This window comes from Musa acuminata, chromosome BXJ3-3 (genome assembly GCF_036884655.1).
Source record: "Musa acuminata AAA Group cultivar baxijiao chromosome BXJ3-3, Cavendish_Baxijiao_AAA, whole genome shotgun sequence".
Lineage (NCBI taxonomy): Eukaryota > Viridiplantae > Streptophyta > Magnoliopsida > Zingiberales > Musaceae > Musa > Musa acuminata.
Window position 1 is genome coordinate 28,859,248 of NC_088351.1, and position 19,781 is coordinate 28,879,028.

The following is a 19,781-nucleotide window of genomic DNA, read 5'->3' on the forward strand; positions in this document are numbered from 1 at the left end:
CATCGATTTTTTGATATACTTTTTAGCTTGTTAGTCATTGACTATTCTTTTGATTTTAAATTTTTTTCCCTTCATCCTATACAAATTATATAAATATTTTTTAAAATATGTTTTTCTCCTTGGAATTTTTAAATTATATTTTAACATCTTAATAACTCATATTTGATTGATATCATACTAACTTATAAGTCATACTAGTTTTGTAAGATGTTAACTTACAAGCTTTTCATTATCGATCTTCTTTTTTAAGAAATAAATTAAAACGTGATACGAAAATAATATTTTTGCTTGATTGAGTAAGTCATGACTCATCGACTCGACTGCATTCCCTTAGAAAATAATATTTTTTTCAAATATAACATCACTTAGAAAATAAAAATATCATTATCAAAATTTGAAATGATATTATTATTATCAATAATCAAGATATTTATTAGTTAACATAGTTGACATCTTTAAAATATATAACATGAAGTTTCCAAACATCAATACTTGATATATAAATTTAGTATAACATCACAATATCTAATATAATAACCCTCAAAGCCACATAATTGTTATAAGTCTGATACATAAAAAAAAGAAGAAATTTATTGGAATAATTTTATTTAATATCAGCAAAAGCCACATAATATTTCCCTTATGGGTCCGTTGGATTCGTCGGACCCAATGACTAAATATGGGCAAAACTTGAGGGTATTTTAGTAAACGGAGAAAGGTCAATGCACTTTTACGTGTTCGTCTTTCATTGTTGCATCGCTCGGCCGTTCCTCGCCCCAAAACCCTACCCTCTCTCTAGGGTTTCCACCGACACCCACCGTTCCCATGGCCAAGCCCGGCAGAGTGCGGCCGACAAGCCCGTCGGTGTCGCCGTCGCGATCTTCGTCTCCCTCGCGCTCCTTCTCCGGCTCGGATTCCCCGTCGCGCTCCCGCTCCCGATCCCGTTCCGGGTCACTCTCCTCCTCCTCCTCGCCCTCGCGAAGCGTGAGCTCGCGAAGCCGGTCCCCTCCCCCGCAGAGAAAGAGGTGAGTCGGTCACGTTAAATCTGTGCCCGAAACGTCGCTTTGGAGACCCTCCGGAAAGTCCAAACTTTTGAGTCGGGTTTGTTGAGCTAGGAAAATGTGTCTCCGCTCGACCTTTATTTACTCTGTTCTCCATGTGTTCTTTCGTGCATGTAGTACTCTGGAGCAACAAAATCTGACGATAATTGATCACCTTTGAATTACTATTTGTTGATTTAAATATATTTGTCTTTTTTTCTTGGTGGGCGGTTTGTTGGGATCTGCATATTATCTCTGTTTGCATAAGAGTGGTTGTCTTTGTTTCCTGCTCAGCACAAAAATGCTGGTAGATATGCTGAGTCGTCTAGCATCACCTGAATCGATCAGTTGTTGGAGATATTAATCCTTACTTGTGCTCCCACACGTATTGAAATTAGATTTGGTCTGTTGCAGCTGGTCTCCTGCAATTCTGCTGAGTTTCCATTCTTTTGTTCAGATGAATCCTTGATTTCTTCGATTAGGTCCAGACCAGTTTTTGATTGATTCCTATCAGACTGCACATATGCTTGTCCATCGAGCCCTCCCTCTGTGCTTTTGGCACTATTTGGGCTTTTTGGGCATCCAATAGTACCATGAAAGTCCATCTGATTTCTTGTGGGACTTTTGTGCATTTGTCCATGTCGAATCCACTAGTCAAATGCAGTTTTAGTTTTATCAGTCTTACAATGCAATCAACATAGGTATTCAAAGCGATGAGCTTGCTACCATGTCAGAGTTGCTTCAGTGTGTTTATCTTACAAAAGCTAAAATATGGATTTCAGGTATATAATAAAAATAATTACACTATAGTGGACATACAATCTAGGTCTAGGGGATGTAGAATATATTTGTTTAGATCTAGGCTGAATTTGCATGGATCTAACCTAGATATGCACAAATATTTTTTAGATTTATACTAATCTAGCTTATGTCTTCACCAACCAGAAATAATGGTCTATGCAGACTGATCCAACATAAATTATAAATTTTGCTTTTATATGACAACATAGTAGATTGGTGCTACAAAACTTGTTTTTGGTAACGCTTTCATGCATTTCCTCCTGTTTCTTCCTCAATGAGGTATGCTTAGACATAAATAGATTCACCTTTAATATCCTTCCAATACGCTTTTGATGTTATTGAATGATTCTTTTGTTTAGTGATGATAAATTTACAGCAATGTGTTCACTAGTTTACTTTCTTGTATGTATCTTATCCATTTTGTCAAAGACTGTCAATTTCTCTGAAACAAGTTATCTCATGCATGATGATTGTCCACTCAGTCCGCCTCTAACTGGTAGAAGAGCTCATTCGCCAACACCACCGCCTAAAAAAGCTTCACCAGAGAGGTATGATTATCTTTAAAATGTGTTCTGATCCTTGTTATCCATGCCAAGTAAACTCTGTGAATGCTTTGAAGAATTGGTCAAACAAAATCAGGAGGATCCATATTGCTGACTCCTGAATTCCTAAAAAATCATGGATTGGTTATAAGAACCAGCCAATATATTATAGCTAGTTCTAGTTGATTGCTGTTGGTGTTGATCCTAGCTCTGCCCAATCTGAACTGATCCTATTTAATTCTTACCTAGAACCTTGATTATATCGACTACATGCTTTACACTCATTGTACTTTTCTTTCAATTGTTATGTAAACAGTAACATAGAGCATGTCTTCAATTTCTTTGTTGAATAATTTCTTTCCCTTGCAGGCACATAGCAATGCTCAGTCGTTCTTATATTGTTGCTTTAAAGTTTTTTATAATGTTCTGTAAAAGGGATGTTTTAAATGGTGAAATTCACTGTGATTAATGAGAACTGTGGCGAGTTTAGAACTTGGAATTTGTTATGGAGCATCCTAACAAGGTAGGCAGGTTTAGTATAAACTGAACAAGATAGTTATTCTGGTTAAACTTTTTTTTTGGTTTTCCATAATTTTCAAGTAGTTTCTAAACATAAAAAAGAATGCCACGATTTACACATTGAATAGGATCTATGCAAAACACCATGACCAAGACAATTAGTTGCTTGGCCTAACAAGCGGAATACCCAAGCAGTGAACAATACAATTAAAAAATAGTTCAAAGGATAATAATTTTGCAAAGATAGAGAAGTTCTTTTAGAAATAGGATAAAGTGGACTCACATAAATATGTAAGCAGAAACAAAATTAAAGAAGAAAAGCAACATTTATCTGTACACTTGATAATTCCTCATGACTCTCATAGAGGTTATTTACTCATTTTCTTCGTGATGGAAAGTAATTCTATATGATGGAATTTGCTTTTGCTTCAGGAAACCATCTCCAGTGTCAGAGTCTGTGGTTCTTCACATTGATCATCTGTCTAGGAATGTTAATGAAGCACATCTTAAAGAAATTTTTGGTAAGTTAATTTCAGCCCCATTTCATTTGTTTCCAAGAGTGTAGAATTTATATAAATATGTTTTACCTATGAGTATCCTTCACTTCTGTGTGCCTGCCACGGGCTATATATAACATTAACGAGGATCCTCTTAGTAGTGAATGAGTATGAAGATCCTTTTACCTGAAATTGATCAGTTTATAAAGCAAGAAAGAAAGTTGATAATTGAATATCAAAATATCCTGTGCTGATATCAGATCTTAATTGAGTTTTGAGCCATTTTAGTTTCTTTGCATATGTTTTTAAGTTCATTTTATTGATTATATAAGTGCTTTCTGTTTTCATGCATAGGGCTTGCTAATCCATGTTATATATGTTATTTTCAAGTATGATGGTGGAAAATTGTAATGCCATGTTATTGGCTTTGCAGGCAATTTTGGTGATGTCATTAATGTGGAACTGGCAATGGACCGCCTGGTATGTTAACAATTTCTGGTTGTAACCTATGGACATGGCCACTAGCTTTTTCATCTGATCACCTGTTCTACGTGCTGTTTAGGTTAATCTTCCTCGAGGGTATGGGTATGTTGAGTTCAAGAAGAAGGTCGATGCTGAGAAGGCTCTTCTTTACATGGATGGTGTATGTTTCTCATTCCTTTAAATAAAAATATTGCAAATACATATGGTTCTTAAGCTGAGACCCTCTTGACCCAACTCTAGACACTCGAAGATCCTTTTTCAAACCTGCTTCCTTCATACTTGGATTGCAGGGCCAGATTGATGGATGTGTTGTGCGTGTGAGATTTACATTAACACAACGCCAAAAACCTTCTTCCCCCCCGAAGGCTATACCTGTGGCTCCAAAAAGAGAAGCTCCACTGAGAGATAAAGTTGGTACTAGTGCAGAAAAAGATGTTCCACTGCATCCTAGAGAGCGTAAGTTAACTTTTCAAATTATTCTTCTTAGCTGTACTTGGACATTCTCTTCTCCAGGAACTTATTATTTTGAGGATCTCTTTTGGGGCTCATGGTGATTTATATGCTTCTTCCACTTTTCCTTTTTGACAAATTGTGACTTATTTTCTTTCATATGAGGACTCCGACTTAAAATGGATGTGTCCAATAGCATGTTGTTTTATTTGTTATTTCTTGTCATCGAGATTTTGCAAATTTATCTTCTTTTTCTGATTTACTATATTAGCTTCTCCACGGCGGAAACCTCTGTCACCGCCACCGAGGCGATCCCCTCCTCCAAATAGAAGAGTTAGTTCACCCAGACGTCGACCTGATTCCTCTCCTCGCCGTCGTGTGGAGTCTCCTGTACGTCGCCGAGTAGATTCTTCCCCACACCGACGTGGTGAAACACCACCTCGACGAAGAGCAGCATCTCCTCCTAGAAGACGTTCTCCTTCTCCTGCTCGAAGGCACAGGTCACCGGCTCGGTTAGTTAATTTTTTGAAGTTTTCAATGTTTTTATCATGTCAATTGGTATATTTAATATAATTGGTATATATTTGTAGGATTTCTCCAAGAAGGGGGCGTGGGAGCCCTGTCCGTAAACGATCCCCTATTCCTCCAAGGCGGCGGTAAGTTGTCTTTTATGATAATGTATTGATACTGTGTTTTGCTGTGAATTTAAGCAAAAATTATGAATATGATGTGTCATTCAATGACACTGAAGAAAGATCAATATGATATGCTATTTTTAATCACTGTCACTTGTCATGTTTTGAATTTCTTTCTGAAGTTTATCTGATAAACAGTGATGTCAATCGTCCTTTGATTGTGGAAATGATAGTGGAAAATAGTGTTAATCATAATTTGTTGCAGGAATTGACATACCTATATTCTGGAGGATATAGGTGAATGTCTTATGCTGACATTCTTTGCTATTGCTTTCAGTGTCTTTTGTTCTCAAGCATGGTATTTATGTTTTTTACATTATTTAAGTGGAAACTCCATTAAGTTGGCCTGTGAATGGACTCGTCCCTATATCTGGTTGGAATAGATCTTCACATTTAAGAAGAGTTTTTTTTACCAACAGCTTGACCATCCTTTAGTTACCTTTCTCATAATCAGATGCTCCAATGAAGGTTTATCTGATCATGATCAGATCAACCTTCATTGGAGCATCTGATTATGAGAAACGAACTCTCAACCAAAATATCTGAAATTGTAGCATCTGATGTTCCAATGAAGGAGCTCTCAACCTTCATTAGAGCATCTGATCATGACATATATCTGAAATTGTAACATATACATATATAGTATATTTTTCATTATCATTGAAAGGAACTCTCAACCAAAATATCTTAATAGACACTGACAGCAGATTTTCCTGATGTCTATAGTGACACTAACTTGGTGTAACTAGTGCCCGCCCTCTTTCTTCCTAATGAAAAGCTGAGGAAAGTTACTTCAGATTTAGGCAAATCAACTCCAAATCTTTCATCTATGGTCTCCATGCTAATAAGTTTTGACCTCTTCCTAATGAGAAATCCATCTGGATCGTGATGTGTATGATTTAGCATTCAAACTCGATTAACTAAGGTACATGTTCCCATTTTAGATTTGGTTGAATTATATGTTTTTACTGATCTACGAGTTCTACCATCTGCAAACCTGCTTGCCTTGTTTGAAGCAGTGCAACTACCCCGAACCTGCCACTTTTGTGACCCCGTTGCTAGACAAACTTCTTTAAACCTTGCATTTCTCTTTTCATTAAATCTTGTTGTTCTAATAGTCCAGTGAGCTGTTTTTGGAATAAATCAATATAGTACTAAATTTTCTTATTACGTCATGATGACATACACTATGATGTCTCGAAGGAACTTATGCTCCATTTGATTATTGTGCTAATTTTCTCAATGAATTTGCTTTCATGTCAGATCACCTCCTAGGCGACCAAGGAGTCCACCAAGGAGGTCACCACCGCCTCGCCGTCGTAGTCGTTCACCGATAAGGAGGCCTCTTCATTCGCATTCTAGATCAGTTTCTCCTCGCAGGTAACAGCAGTATTGCATTCTGGTTTATCTAGTTCAATTTGGTTCCCCCTTTTCCCTAGTTTTTATAAGCCAAGCTCAAAAGATCTTTTGTCTAATTTTCCATGGTTATTTTTGCATGGCATGCCTGTCTTAAAATTTGTCAATTCTGACCATCTTTGAAAGCAGGGGGCGAGGGCCACCACCAAGGCGTGCAAGTTCTGGTTCATCATATTCTGGTTCTCCCAGTCCTCGCAAGGTAGTTATCTCAGCATGCTATATGTGCACTTACATGGAAGCACGTTCTTGCACCTTCCTCAATTGTGGATGGTACACATTTGGGAATATTAATATTTATTTTTCTTGTTTTGCCTCCCAGGGAGCTCGCAAGATATCAAGAAATCGCAGTCCTAGAAGGTAATTGTTCGCCTTTTTTTTTATTGAGCACATTTGCATCTCATGATTACATTTAGGTTGAAACACAACATAGTGGTAGATGTGTCATGATCGCTGAAAATTGGTTTCAGTGTGAGCTGCGTTGCTTGCGGTACACTTTTTATTTTCCTTCTAGTGGATGCACAATAGATTTAACTTCACCGAATTGCACTTTCCTCCTCTTAAAGAGTGTAGTTTTACAGATTCATTTTGAATCGGACAAAGTAGAATATTCTCTCGACTTACTCTTGGATACATCATGCAGACCTGTTAGAGGAAGAAGCACCAGCAACAGTAGGAGCAGCGGCTCCCCTCCTAAAGGTAACTGATTCCCGATGTGACCATATATGGCATCGCAAGGTAACAAGCTGAGACCATCTGCACCAAACACGAAAAGGATTTAGATCTGTCAAGCAACTGAAGTTTTCTCTTCTGAGGATGATTGGTATCTGACTCCATGTAGTTGTTCCTCCAACTGTTGTTAGGTTGACACTGTTTTCGAATATGTAATTACCAATTCCTTTCTGTGTTAGATGTTAAATATTTTGCAAATATGGCTTTTTATTATCCTCACCCATTTGCTCCTCTTTTTTTTTTAAAGGTATTTATATGAATGATTCTATCGTGTTTCAGATATCCCATTAAAATGTTATCGGACTTATCTCATACCATTATCTGACTTAATTCTTCGACATTGATAAAGTAAGTTTAGTGCATGTGCAAAGTTACCAAAAGATATATATAGCCTATAAAGTAAATGATCACAGATGAGAGAAATCCTCTCACAGTAGAGGCGAAATCTGATTTATCGACATCAACATTAAACTGGCAAACCCAAAAACAGAAAAGCTTTATATTAAGGGTTGTTACATTAGGGAACAACGTGCATACGACCAAAGGACCTGAAACATGTAATGCATTCGCATTTATCTATGCATCTTTATACAATTATGTACACAACAATGCAGAGTTCCTTCCCCCCAACACTTTGCAATGTTAAACAGATTAAAGCTAAAAATACAGCCCTACGTACGCTAGAGGTTGAATCATGAACACCATATCTTGCAGGTCTTCCCCACAGGTTCCAATCGGAAGTGCTTATGCTGATTTCTTACGTACAAGATGCAAACTGAATCACTGAATCTTTACACCAAGACCCTGTACCACGGCCCATGAACTCGGCTGGTGACCATTGCCATTATAACAATCATGTTGCCTGCATTAACCACTTGGTCCAAAAGCATGGCGGCCCCAACTCGTCGGAGTGCTGCATCTGCCAGCTTCCGGCCTCGGGCACCGCTCCCCTCAAGTACGACTCCTCGTACAGCCAAGTAAATTGACCGTGAGACCTTTGCGAATATGGCATCGTCATTTTGCAGGCTTTTTGTGAGCATTCTTGCCATAATCTCCTTTCTGCTTTGAAGCTTTGTTTCCAGAGAGGAAGTTGAATATGAGCCAGATAAGCTCACCATCATCTCAGTGATCTCTTCAAAACCTACATCAGGTGAATTCTTCAAGAGATCGGAGAGCCCCTCGACTGTTTTTGAAACTACAGATTCCAACTCTGAAGGAGCAACAGATTTTTCGCTGAGGACAACTTGTCGGAGAACCAAAATGCTGCATGCCATGAATAAAGGAGTAACTAACAGATGACAAACTACTAATGTTTGAACCATTTATTTACTGATGGAGAGCACACCTAGCCTAATCAGATTAGAAAAATCACCTTGTTGCGACAACAATTATTTGCTGGAGTTGGCTCTGAACAGCTCTCAATCTCAAAACATTAAGCTCAAGAGTTTCAGGAGCCATCTCAGTTGTCAATCCGGCTATTGCACTCGCAAGTTTTAGCAAACCAAGCCGAACCAACTTGTCCACCTTTTCTCCACTGCATTCTGGTAGTTCGTCACCACCTGGCTCGGGAAGCAAGGTCACTATAAATCACTATGGCATTGATGATTACGAACAATCATGCACTGTACATCACTGTTAATTATTCAAATGGCCTAGAACTTGGTCATCTTGAAAGTTATGAAGAAAGAAAATTAACAGAGAATTTTACCTGAAGCATTAAAAAGAACATCATACTGTTTTGATGAGGATGAAAGGCCACCACCTGTACGGAGGGTAGTAATAGGAAGTCCCTAAATTGAAGATGTCCAGCACATTTTGTTAGGCAATTTATTACACATGATATGTGCCAAAGCCAATTTAAGAGAAACTCACATGACTTGCCGATAGAACAGAACAGAGGTCGACGTGCTCGTTCCATTCTTCTTCCAAACTGTCAACAAATGAGGATAACCATCGAGAAGTTTTTGGAAGAGCGTTGGCAGCACCAACAGGAGATCCACAGCGGTCCATGAATGCCTTCTGCAAATATTCCAATCCTGCAGATCCCTTGATGATTGGTTCCATCAACTTTATACGGGCAAGACTAACTTCCTTCTTCAGTGTCTGTCAACAGAATGTCTCAATCAAATTTTTGAAAAGTATGACAAATAGTTTATGCAGTGAAATATAATAGTTCAATATTTTTTGAAAAATATGACAACATTTAAAGAGTGCACATATTTCAAAAGCCAAGATTCCTCATAAGAACTATCAGAAACCATAGTTTCCTCAGACAAGATCTTCACTCTTGAAATGTTGGTCATTTTCTGCCATTTTAACTAGAGAATCTGCACTGGCATCAAAATAGTTTGAACATTTGAATGCCAATTTAACTAAAGATTATATACAAGTATCACTTTGTTCACATTTATATATGTATCATCCACGAAATCCACAACTCTGAAAAGACAATTATAATTATCCATGTTTCAATATAAAATCAAATCAATTAAGTTGGTGAAAACACAATAATAATCATTTTCATCTAGTATATCCACAAAAGTACTTTGACGAATGACTTAAGGATCTGACCTGTATTTGCTCCAAAACAAAGCGCAGACCCTTGATTGCGGCAATAACAAAAAGGTTGTTCTGTTTGTCATTAGATCGAGCAATATCTTCCAAACTATTTAACAACTTCTGGTGGTCCTTTCTCATGTCATCTTCACTTGCAGGAGTAGATAATTTCCGAAGCATGGTCAGCACAAACTCTAAAATATTTCCAAGATAATGTATGTCATGAGAGCCTGACTCAAGGACCTTTCACCAAAATTAACAAGGAAAGTATGAGCTTGAAGTTGGAAATCAAGGCCAAGGGATTAAAAAGTATATTGGGTCAATATGTGTGACATATTATAATAAATGTCAGGGACAAAAAGAAACACTAACACCATAGAGACTTTACAATCTAGGAGATCATAGATTTACCTGGGAGAGAATGTCAAGATCAATACTATTGAGAATATCTTGCTTCCAACTCTGTGGAGCCAAATCACATAATTCATCCTGTACTTCCTTGACAAGACCCAGTATTCTACTGTAATCAGGTCTGTCTTCCTTTAGAGAATCCAATATTCCATCCCAAAATGCCTTCTCCATCGTCCCTTTAACCTACCAGGCAGACAAAACATGAAACGAAATCTGTTAATGGCCCCTTGAAGAAAAACCTAATACAAAAGGATCAACCTCAAGAGAACAGTAGACCAGCAATGTGCAATAAATTTATTCACATGAGCCAGTGACTTGGAAAAAAAACAAGAGAAAAAAATTGCCTAATCATGCATCACCAATCATCCTCAAAAGACATCATCAATCTGAAAATTAAACCCTCTATACGAGTAGGTTTAAAAGATTATCAAACAATGGAGCATAAAATATGAACATTCATGCCTAAAGCATCTGATGTCAAAATGGTCTTACTGATTCTTTTCTCATGCATTATGGCATGGCTCATATAAGAAAAAAAAATGTTTTGAGCGCCACCTGTATGTTTGGGGAAAGAAGTCCAATTACCTGGATACCAATCTCTTCAGCTTTGAGGTCAAGATTATCAGCAATATTTCCATTGCCCCAATGCATTATCTCATTGACAAGCAGTTCATTTTCCGTGGGCGACTGTGTGACCGTTCTGAAACTTGACTGAACATCTACATTTTGAATTTCTGCACCAACCGTAGGCTGAGTGGAAGATGAAGCACCAAACAGAGAACGAACAACATGATTGGATCTCCCTTTAATATCAACACTCTGCTCATGAGGCACACAGACCTCATTTTTTCCTGAAGTGTCGGGTGCTGAAGGTGATGAAATATGAGCAACAGATGTTGCCAAAGGGCTACCGTTCTCTTTTGATTCAAAGAATTTGGATCGTGTTTCTGATAAAGCACATTCCATTCGTTCAATTCCAGCATTGCCACCTAGGTGTTGCACTTTCTCCCTCAGAAGTTTCTGGTCTTCAATAACCTACATCAAAACACCCTTAGAATATTCATGACACAAACGTAAAAGAAAGAACATGATGGTAGCCATGAACCTTTCAATCTGACGAACAAAATATTACAAATATTTGTAATTTCGAGGTGCTAAATTATTCTACCATTAATCAACATTTGTGAAGCAGTTAACTCCTTTACGCTAATGAAGTTAGGCATATATACATCTGTGTTTTTGATATGTATCTATTAGTTAAGACCTATAATTTTGTTAATAAGACTCAGAAAATTATGAACTTATTGCAGAAAACATCTGATGGTCTTGTTAGGTTTACCATAGTGATGATTTAACTGTTACTCTGTCTTCTAAAAAGTCAAAAAGAACTCTTGGATTTAATTAGTGAAAATTCTTAAGAAGGCAATCCCTCCTTTCTTGCTCTAATTCCATCCCGACAGTTCTGTTTGATAGCGACTACCCATCAAATTCTCTAATTCCAACCCCACCTTTCTTGCTCTTGATTTGCCCAACTTCCTCCTCAACTTGCTCCTCTTTTCATTTATCTCTTAATTTCTCTTCAGTGTCAATTATTTCCCTTTCCTAGTCATCCACATTCTCTTTCACCTCTATTATCATTACCCTACTCCCTCTCTCAGTTATGATGACGCTAGCAAGTAAAACATATGGTTGAAGCGTGGGGAGGGTGACAAAGAGAAATGGATAGATGAGGAAGTTGCCTTGCTGTCCTCCTTGGAAAAGAGTAAAAAGAAAAGGAGCTATTTTCATTTTGGAAAAATATCAGTGATTTCTCTATGCAGATTGCAATAGTCAGGTGATAACAGTAAACATAAAACACGCCAACAATTCTCCTAATCAACCAGTGGAAGTAAACCACACCAAATTTTTTGATCGGAATATATAATTTAGAAAAGCCTGAGTAGCCTTGTAACATCACAATAAAGGTCTCATGTAATTCTCTCTCAGAATTTTGAAGCCTCCTTCCAAAAGAGCAAAACAACAGTGCTAGTTAAAGATAAAGGCAGAAAAACTTTAGAATGTTGGGTTATATGAATTTGTCACTCGTGTTTAACAAACAAAGTCAATGATTAATATAAAACAAACTTCAACTACTAGATTTTTGTCTGGCTACAAGGACATTTTTGTGCCATCCAACTCTTGTTATTGCCCACTTCTTTACAGTAATGGAAAATCATTGTCTCATGCATGTTCCAGTAACATGTTTTCTTAAGAAGAAAAATAATCGGTTAAGATCAGACAAACCTGTTTTTGAATAGCCCTCATATCATGACTAAGATCAACTGTCTGTCCTTCTGCAGTCATCTTGCATGTCTGCATCATCGACAGTTCCAATTGACAAGCAGCTCTCACAAGGTCTTCCTCCAGAGATCTAGCATCTTTCACTTTCCATACCACAAACCTGTAAAGGTAAGAACACCATGCCGTGTCGAATGTTCTCAGCTGGCATCTAAAATTCTGTTCCCGAGGCAAACCGGTAGAGGAGTCTTCATGATGATTCAAAGACAAGGCATCCGGTGATGATTGCCTCGAGGAGTGAGCACTTTTAGGACCATCCAATATGGAATTCACTAACAATTCAAACTCCCGAAGAAAGTTTATAGCTGCCTCCCTCAAGGCAACTTCGCGCTCCCCTTGGCCACTGAGAACAGCATTTGGATGACCTAATATCATGTAAGCACAGAGTATTACTCTGACCGGATACCTTGACATCTTTGTTTCAGAACTTCTAGATTCTCTGACAGCCACTCTTTTTGTCCCACCTCTCTCTCTTGAGGTTCTACTGGATGGGACTTTTCTATTTGGAGAGGCTAGCTGCTTAAGCAGATGATTAATATTTTCGACACTTGAAGGTCCAGATGAAAGTAAGAGTGAGATACGGCTCTCCAACCGATCTAGCAAGGATTTCGCCGTGGCCAGTGTTTTGGATGATTCAATAAGGAGAGCGACTTGTTCGAATGGCATACATTTAACAGAGTTCTCGTTTAACCCCAAAGCTGCATAAGCTTTAGCCAAGGCAAAAGTAGTCCTCCTTGATTTCACAAACTGCCTCCAGCACCTAAATACCCAGTCAACCTTGAGAAGCAAATAAAAATCAGAGACTGCAATTATCAACTAGTAAAAAATATCACCTTGCTAATTTTCTTGAAAGAAAATCTCCATGTCTGATCAAATTGATCCGTGCAGAACCATGAGAGCCACCTCTTTGTTTAAGATACTCTGCCCTTTGTCGCTTTGCCTGAACACCAGTGTAGCTTGTATAAGAACGAGCAACCAAACCTTATAACAATGACAGAAACTACATAATTGCAAACCATGCATCCCTAATTTTCTCGACAACAGTTTCATATTAATCATTGAGTCCAGCTATAATCTTATAAACCAATTGCAGCCAAAATAAGTCCAATCAGCTATGCCTACTATAATAAGTTAAAACAGTATCCAGCTATAATCCTACACCAGTAGATAGTATTTAGACTAGAGTGACGAGATTACAATATTACAAAATATTGAAAAAGAACCTAAAATGACTGGCACATACATTTTGGAGCCGATATTCTAACTGCTCTTTCAATCTTCTCCTTTCAGTTTCTCTTCGATGGTACACAGTTTTGGCTACCCTGCGTGCCTGCACTACTCTAGCATGGGCTCTTTTCTTTTCTGCTTCTAACAATCCCAAACGTTTTTTCTCAGCAGCAGCACGCTTCTGAAAGATTGCAGAGCGCACACACTCTTTATGTTTGTTCTCTCGGATTACCCGTTGCAACAGAGATGATGCAGTTCTCTCGCGAATGGCAGCTCTTCTCTGCATATGAGCCTTAAGAAGGCGCATACGGTTTGCCTCAGCCTGTTGTACACGGGATTCAACTTTTGTACCCAGCTCTTCACGTTCCTTTACAAAACGCATTTCTACACCACTTTTAGCAGCTTGTCGTAGCTCATCCAATCTAGCTAACCGCATCTGCGCCTTTGCCAAAAGGTTCAACCTATCCACTCAAAGAGGAAGAACCAATTTTCAGTTTGGACAAAATGACCAAAAAATGTAATTGCTCCAACTGACAAAACCAAGTAATCTCAACTTTAAACTTTAAACTTTTAACCGTAGACCACCACAGTGCTTTGGATGCTTCAAATGGCTTTCAAAAACAAGCTAAAGTGGATAGGAAATATAAGGTACAATTTCAGAAAAATTCACAATATGTAGTTGTCAATGGAAGAATGCTCAGTAAGCTATAAACAACTTCAAGTTGTACAAATCTAAACAAAAACAAAACATTTTCAATATTTGGAAATAGCGATGCGTGCCATTTAATGCTTCATACCAATCTAAACTGTTACAGAAAAATTAGTATTACAGAATAATAGGATTGATAAAACAACCAAAGGTTGAGACTACCAAGAAAATCACCTTTTCTGCTCAGCTGCAAAAAGTTTTGCTTCAATCCGTTGACCAGGATCATCCTCTTGAGATGACCATGAGGGGCTTCTTGGTTTTGGCCTTGCTTTGCTCGATAACAATTCGTGAAATTGCTGCCACACGAAAAACAAACGTCAAAATACACAACAACTATCATGTCACGTAAAAGAAGAAGCCCAATGCAAACCAACACTTTGCTTGCAAATGAAAAAGAAATTTCTACAATTCATAAAACAAAGAAGTGACAACCAGATAAAGGACCTAAGAGTACAAAACCTCCACAAGGAAATGTATGTGCATATAAATTCAACATCAAGAACTAGAAAGAACATGTTTAACAAAAAACAATCTTTTAGGATCCAAATAGATAGAAGGAAATTTATCAAAATTGATAGAAGGCAATTTCTTAAAGGACCACATTGATGCCTTACAATCTAGCAGTAATAAAAATCGCAAAGGAACCATTTATTTCCATAGAAACATACATAAAGGAAAAAAAACCAACCATGCATCATGAGCAAATCCGATGTAAAAGATAGGAGAAAGAAAACAAGCAGAAAGTAAGATAGATTACCAGACAATTTTGTGAACATGGAGGATAGAGAAAAAATTAGCCATACATCATAAGGAAATTCAATGAGTAAGAAAAAAAGAAGTAAAAGAGAGGTTCAGGTTCAGGCAATTATGTGAATATAAAACAAAAAAAAAAGTCGTACAAAAGGGACAGCAGAATATAAAAAATATATATTTAAAATTCCCGGAGTGCTACAGTTTTTTTTTTGTTCTCGGAGTACTACAAGTTATAAATTGGAAAGAGCTACCCCTGCTGACTCGGACAAATAACAAAAAACACAAAAGTTGTGTAATATAAACAAAATTAGTTGTTAATACCACAGTGTTCTATAGTGAAGAATAAAAAATATGGCAAGGAAAAAGCACCTTTTTTATAAAAAGAAAATCATTCACATGGAAGTCTTAGGTTCTCGAACAAAAACTTACGGCAAGTACTTGAAGGAGCTAATAAATCCTGATATGATAGCAGAAGGATCGAACATCCAAAGATATGACATAATTTGACGGAGGACATAATTGAAACACAACCAACGAACACAAAGAAGAAACAAAATCATTTACCCAAGAAGCATCCAAAGAAGAAAGAACCGAGAAAGAATAAAAACAAAAGAAGACAAAGCTTCCAGATCATTAAAAAGGACACCCAAAAAAGCCCCATACTTCAAACCTGTAATCAAACTTACTAGAGAAAAGCAAAGCAAAGAAAATAAAACCAAATAATGACTCCAGAACAACGAAAATTTCGATCTTTCGACAAAAGCCGACTTCTGAGCTAGTTTTCTCTGAATTCAACCTCGAAACGACACTGGTATTCAGAGAACCACAGACTCTAAAATCGGAGGGGGAAAAACCCTAAAATTTCATGAAAGAACAAAAAATCGAAGTAACACGTAAACCTAATAACCAAAATACGATAGAAGACACAAATTTTCTCGAATAAACCACCTGTCTTCTGAGGTCGGCATCCCTGAGTTTAGCTTCAATCTCCTCCACGCTCGAGCGGCCGCCGCTGCTCTTGCCCTCAAGGAGCCTCCGCCGTATCCTCCTCGGGATCCTCGCGCGGGATGGCGACGTGTCCCCATCGGTGAAGTCGATCGCCACCGCCGCAGGCCTTGCCCCCGGTGACTCCACCGCCCCGCACGAATCCATCGGCCTACCACGGTCGCTCCACAAACCCTCCACGAAGGAATCGGCCAAGTAGAGACTCCTCCGACCAGACCCGAAGAAGAACGGAAATGGGAAGGTATTGATCGAGATCAATTCGACGAAGGACACACGTTTCCTTTTGAGTTCGCCTCGCCTCTCTTCTCTCCGGTCGCTTTATAAAGGGATGGCTTCTTTTTGAGGGAACGAGACCTTTTCCCTTCCTCGGCACCCTCACTCTTACCCACATTTCAGTTGGAAAATTAAATCGTTCGCGTCACCTGTGGGCCGCCTGAGACGACGGGTAAGGATTCGGGTGAGAATCACGTGTGGCAAAAGTAATTATAATTGAGTAACTTTATCTTAATTGCTTTTTCTTGACGGAGCAGTTAGTGAACGGCTAACTTAGAAGGCTCATCTAATGCCAGTTGGCGACGTTTTGGACGGAAAAGCCCTTAACATCAGACGGCCACGGCCAAACCCGCACCTACCTCATTTTGTGGCCTAAGCTTCCTGTGGTCAAATCGAACCGAAAAATTAAACCGGATTAAATCTGTGTCAAATCAGCTTCGAACAGACTTCATCCACGTCGATTCGTCAATAATTTAATTTTGAAATTTATAAATAATTTCGATTAATCGATTCAGATCGAATTAAATTAATTTTAATAATAAAAATATCAACTAAACTTAAAAATCTCAAAAACAGAACCGATGCTACTTAAAATTTTAATCAAATTAAATGATTACTTTTATTTAGTTCGATTCCATCAATCATTCGGTTGGAACACGAATGGCATTTCGTCGTACAGATTGCAGACCTTAGAAATTATATTTGGTGCGATCGGGAATAAATCGAATAAAAAGAGGACCGCTATTCACGAGACTCTCCCAATTGCACTTCGTCGAATGAGTACAAACCTGCGAAGTTGTTTATGAAGATAATTTAAAGCCAAAAAATGGTCGAAATATAATAAAAGAAGAAAAAGGATTTATATCAATCTCATCGTCTTCATTGCGTGGAAACGACGAGACGACGGCTCTATGTAACCGCGTTGGGTTGCGGAGGATCGAGTGTTTGCTTCCCTCGAAGCGCGCCAACGCCGACCTCTTTGACGCGGCGGTCGACAGCGACGAAACCAAAGAATACACGCCGGTTCTCCGATCGCGGACGCCTCTTTCCCGCAGCAAATCCTTGCCTTTCGGGCCTGCGAGGAGAGCTGAATTACCAAATCGGGCCTACGAGGAGAGCAGAATTACTTCCCGTCTTCGTCGACGGTTCCAAAGACGGGCCGCGATATCCTGTTCCGTTCAAAACAGGGTACGGATTCGTTGTGGCCACCGACGAGGATCGGCCTCATGGGGCCCGCTGGATGAAACGCTGGCCGTTGGATCCACCGTGAGTTCTTTGGGAAACCAACGGAAGCGCGCTGATGTCGGCGGTTGGACTTTTCGGAGTGGTCAGAGCGAGGGCGGGGCCCACTTCGGCCGACGCGTCGTAGGCTTTTTGACGTCTCGTCGTGGAGGCCTAATAAATAAATAACAAAAAAGTATTCTATATACCACGTGGATCTCCGTCTACGCGACGCGTGGCGAAGTAGTATATATATATATATATAAGTTAATTATAAAATGAAAGAAGCTCGAAAGTCCTTGTACAGATCATGGAATGCACGTCTCACACGTTTCTTGATGCATTATCCATGCATGTTTCATGATCTTGAATGGATTTGGCTTATCGGACCTTCTCATTGGACCAATTGAATTGCTTCTCGTATTGGATGACCTCGTTATCTCTTCCTCGACGGCGTCAACCGAGTGCCTTCATCGACCTTTCTAGATGCAAAGTTGGAATTGGATTAGATATCGCTGCATTTGCTCATGCTTTTTTAATTTAAAATATATTTTATATTAAATAGTATACATGATATTAATACAGATTCGAATTTGAGATCAATAATATCAATACAATTCCTTATCGATGTTTTGGTAAAGGAGGATGAACAAAAAATAATAATATAATAATTTGTTTGTAGAAGTAAATTTTGCATGTATTGATCCTTCTGGGAATCTATTTTGATGTGAATGAACACTGTCAAATCACATCGTAAAGTTGAATCATCATTTAAATAAGAAAGATGATGTTGATGGCTTTGCTTGTTGGGGAGCAAAAGGCTAAACTGTCTTTGGAGTTGATGGAGAGTAAATGGCATGCCATTTACTCTCAACTCCCAGGTTGACTTATCCTCAACGATAAGATCATTCCGCATTGACCAATTATTGGGAACAAGGAAATTGGAGACAATTATGATGTGGACTGTTGTCTGCCATTAATGACTTGATGGCTATATGTCTGCCATTTTTACTTGTTATCATTTGAGTTTGTATTTTGTTATTGATTCTTCAATTATTTATTTAGCTTCAAGGTCTTATCCATCGTTATGGTGATTAATTTGGGCAGGTAAGCATTTATGCAGGGCTTTTAACTTTTTGTAGCATTTATTGCGATGCAATGAAGAAATGATGAGATCAGGAATATAGTTGCAGGAAAGGATAATTAGTATAGATAGATAGATAGATAGATATTGTATCTCATATTGCAATGTTGTGGCTGAAATTGTTGCTGTGTTGCCCACCACCAACGGTGTCACATCCTACACTATACCATCATGACAGCATCATAGAGTGTGGAGCTTCGGCTGTGGACCTGCCATGGCCTCTGGATTCCTTGAGGCTGTGGCCATGGGTCGTTCACAGTGTGGCTATCCTCTTGTCCTCTCTTAGATTCCATGTGTTTGTGTGTGTGGATTGAGTTAGAGCACTGGTTGTCAGCCACCACAATGGTCGTTGGTAGAGAAAATTCCGGTGCCTATTTTAATACCCTCCACCTCGTTTGGATAATCTAAATGTTGTTTGTGTTCTTAGATTTTTTTGGATAATCTAAATGTTATCGATATCAAAGTTACGTATCGATCGTGATCTTAACGATACATAATGTCTTAATCTCTATAATGTCTCTTAGAAAATATTGTTATTGTCGGGTTATCATCATGGATACAATATCATATTTATCGTAGAGATGTATGATTAATATAACTATTTTTACCAAAAAATAATCACTTTATATTTTTAGTTCAAACTATTTCCATTAATCTTTTAAATTGAGTGGTATGGGTAAAAATAAAAATAAAAGAGTGAAGAAAGTAGGCAAAAGCATCTATCAACATATATGTTCAGTGTATTCAATATATGAAAAAGTTCTTTTAAGTTAGACTAGCAATAGTGTTGGGAGGTCCACATTTTAGCGTAAAATAAAATTTGTAATCATGCGAAAAAAATTTATGTCAAAATTAAAATTAAATAAAATTAGATCTAACAATATTATGATAGATACCTTCTAATTGTTGTTTAGAAGAATAAATCTTATTTGATCTACGAGTGCCCCATCATCGTCGAATCTGAGATATCAAT

General features: G+C 38.2%; 2 protein-coding genes across 3 annotated transcripts; one reads left to right on the forward strand and one right to left on the reverse strand.

The window, feature by feature from the left end:
- Positions 1–738: 738 nt before the first annotated feature.
- On the forward strand, positions 739–7,391 carry LOC103978483 (serine/arginine-rich splicing factor SR45). 2 transcript variants are annotated; one of them, XM_065144151.1, is made up of 12 exons: positions 739–1,025; positions 2,324–2,389; positions 3,335–3,423; positions 3,833–3,879; positions 3,962–4,042; positions 4,173–4,338; positions 4,604–4,832; positions 4,923–4,988; positions 6,291–6,407; positions 6,573–6,642; positions 6,763–6,800; positions 7,084–7,391. In XM_065144151.1, the coding sequence occupies exons 1-12, from the start codon at positions 826–828 to the stop codon at positions 7,145–7,147; spliced, it is 1,233 nt and encodes a 410-aa protein (XP_065000223.1). In that variant the 5' UTR covers positions 739–825; the 3' UTR covers positions 7,148–7,391. The 2 variants fall into 2 exon arrangements, with proteins under 2 accessions (XP_065000223.1, XP_009392565.2); XM_009394290.3 differs by having other exon boundaries at positions 740–1,025; positions 4,604–4,844.
- A 247-nt stretch (positions 7,392–7,638) lies between these two features.
- Positions 7,639–16,505, reverse strand: LOC135634023 (uncharacterized). Its single transcript, XM_065144150.1, has 12 exons — positions 16,114–16,505; positions 14,587–14,708; positions 13,720–14,164; positions 13,310–13,416; positions 12,423–13,236; positions 10,725–11,174; positions 10,140–10,322; positions 9,744–9,971; positions 9,045–9,275; positions 8,881–8,962; positions 8,545–8,731; positions 7,639–8,435 (listed from the first exon to the last, which is right to left on the reverse strand). The coding sequence occupies exons 1-12, from the start codon at positions 16,315–16,317 to the stop codon at positions 7,964–7,966; spliced, it is 3,525 nt and encodes a 1,174-aa protein (XP_065000222.1). The 5' UTR covers positions 16,318–16,505; the 3' UTR covers positions 7,639–7,963.
- Positions 16,506–19,781: the final 3,276 nt, after the last annotated feature.

Excerpts from the sequence above, each read along its gene's own strand:
- LOC135634023 (XM_065144150.1), bottom strand. The coding sequence starts at position 16,317 with ATGGATTCGTGCGGGGCGGTGGAGTCACCGGGGGCAAGGCCTGCGGCG. Across the intron at positions 8,732-8,880 it reads TGTTCTTTTTAATGCTTCAG|GTGGTGACGAACTACCAGAA; the intron begins GTAAAATTCTCT and ends TTCCCGAGCCAG. Across the intron at positions 8,436-8,544 it reads ATAATTGTTGTCGCAACAAG|CATTTTGGTTCTCCGACAAG; the intron begins GTGATTTTTCTA and ends CATGGCATGCAG.
- LOC103978483 (XM_009394290.3), top strand. The coding sequence starts at position 826 with ATGGCCAAGCCCGGCAGAGTGCGGCCGACAAGCCCGTCGGTGTCGCCG. Across the intron at positions 1,026-2,323 it reads CCTCCCCCGCAGAGAAAGAG|TCCGCCTCTAACTGGTAGAA; the intron begins GTGAGTCGGTCA and ends TTGTCCACTCAG. Across the intron at positions 3,424-3,832 it reads ACATCTTAAAGAAATTTTTG|GCAATTTTGGTGATGTCATT; the intron begins GTAAGTTAATTT and ends TTGGCTTTGCAG.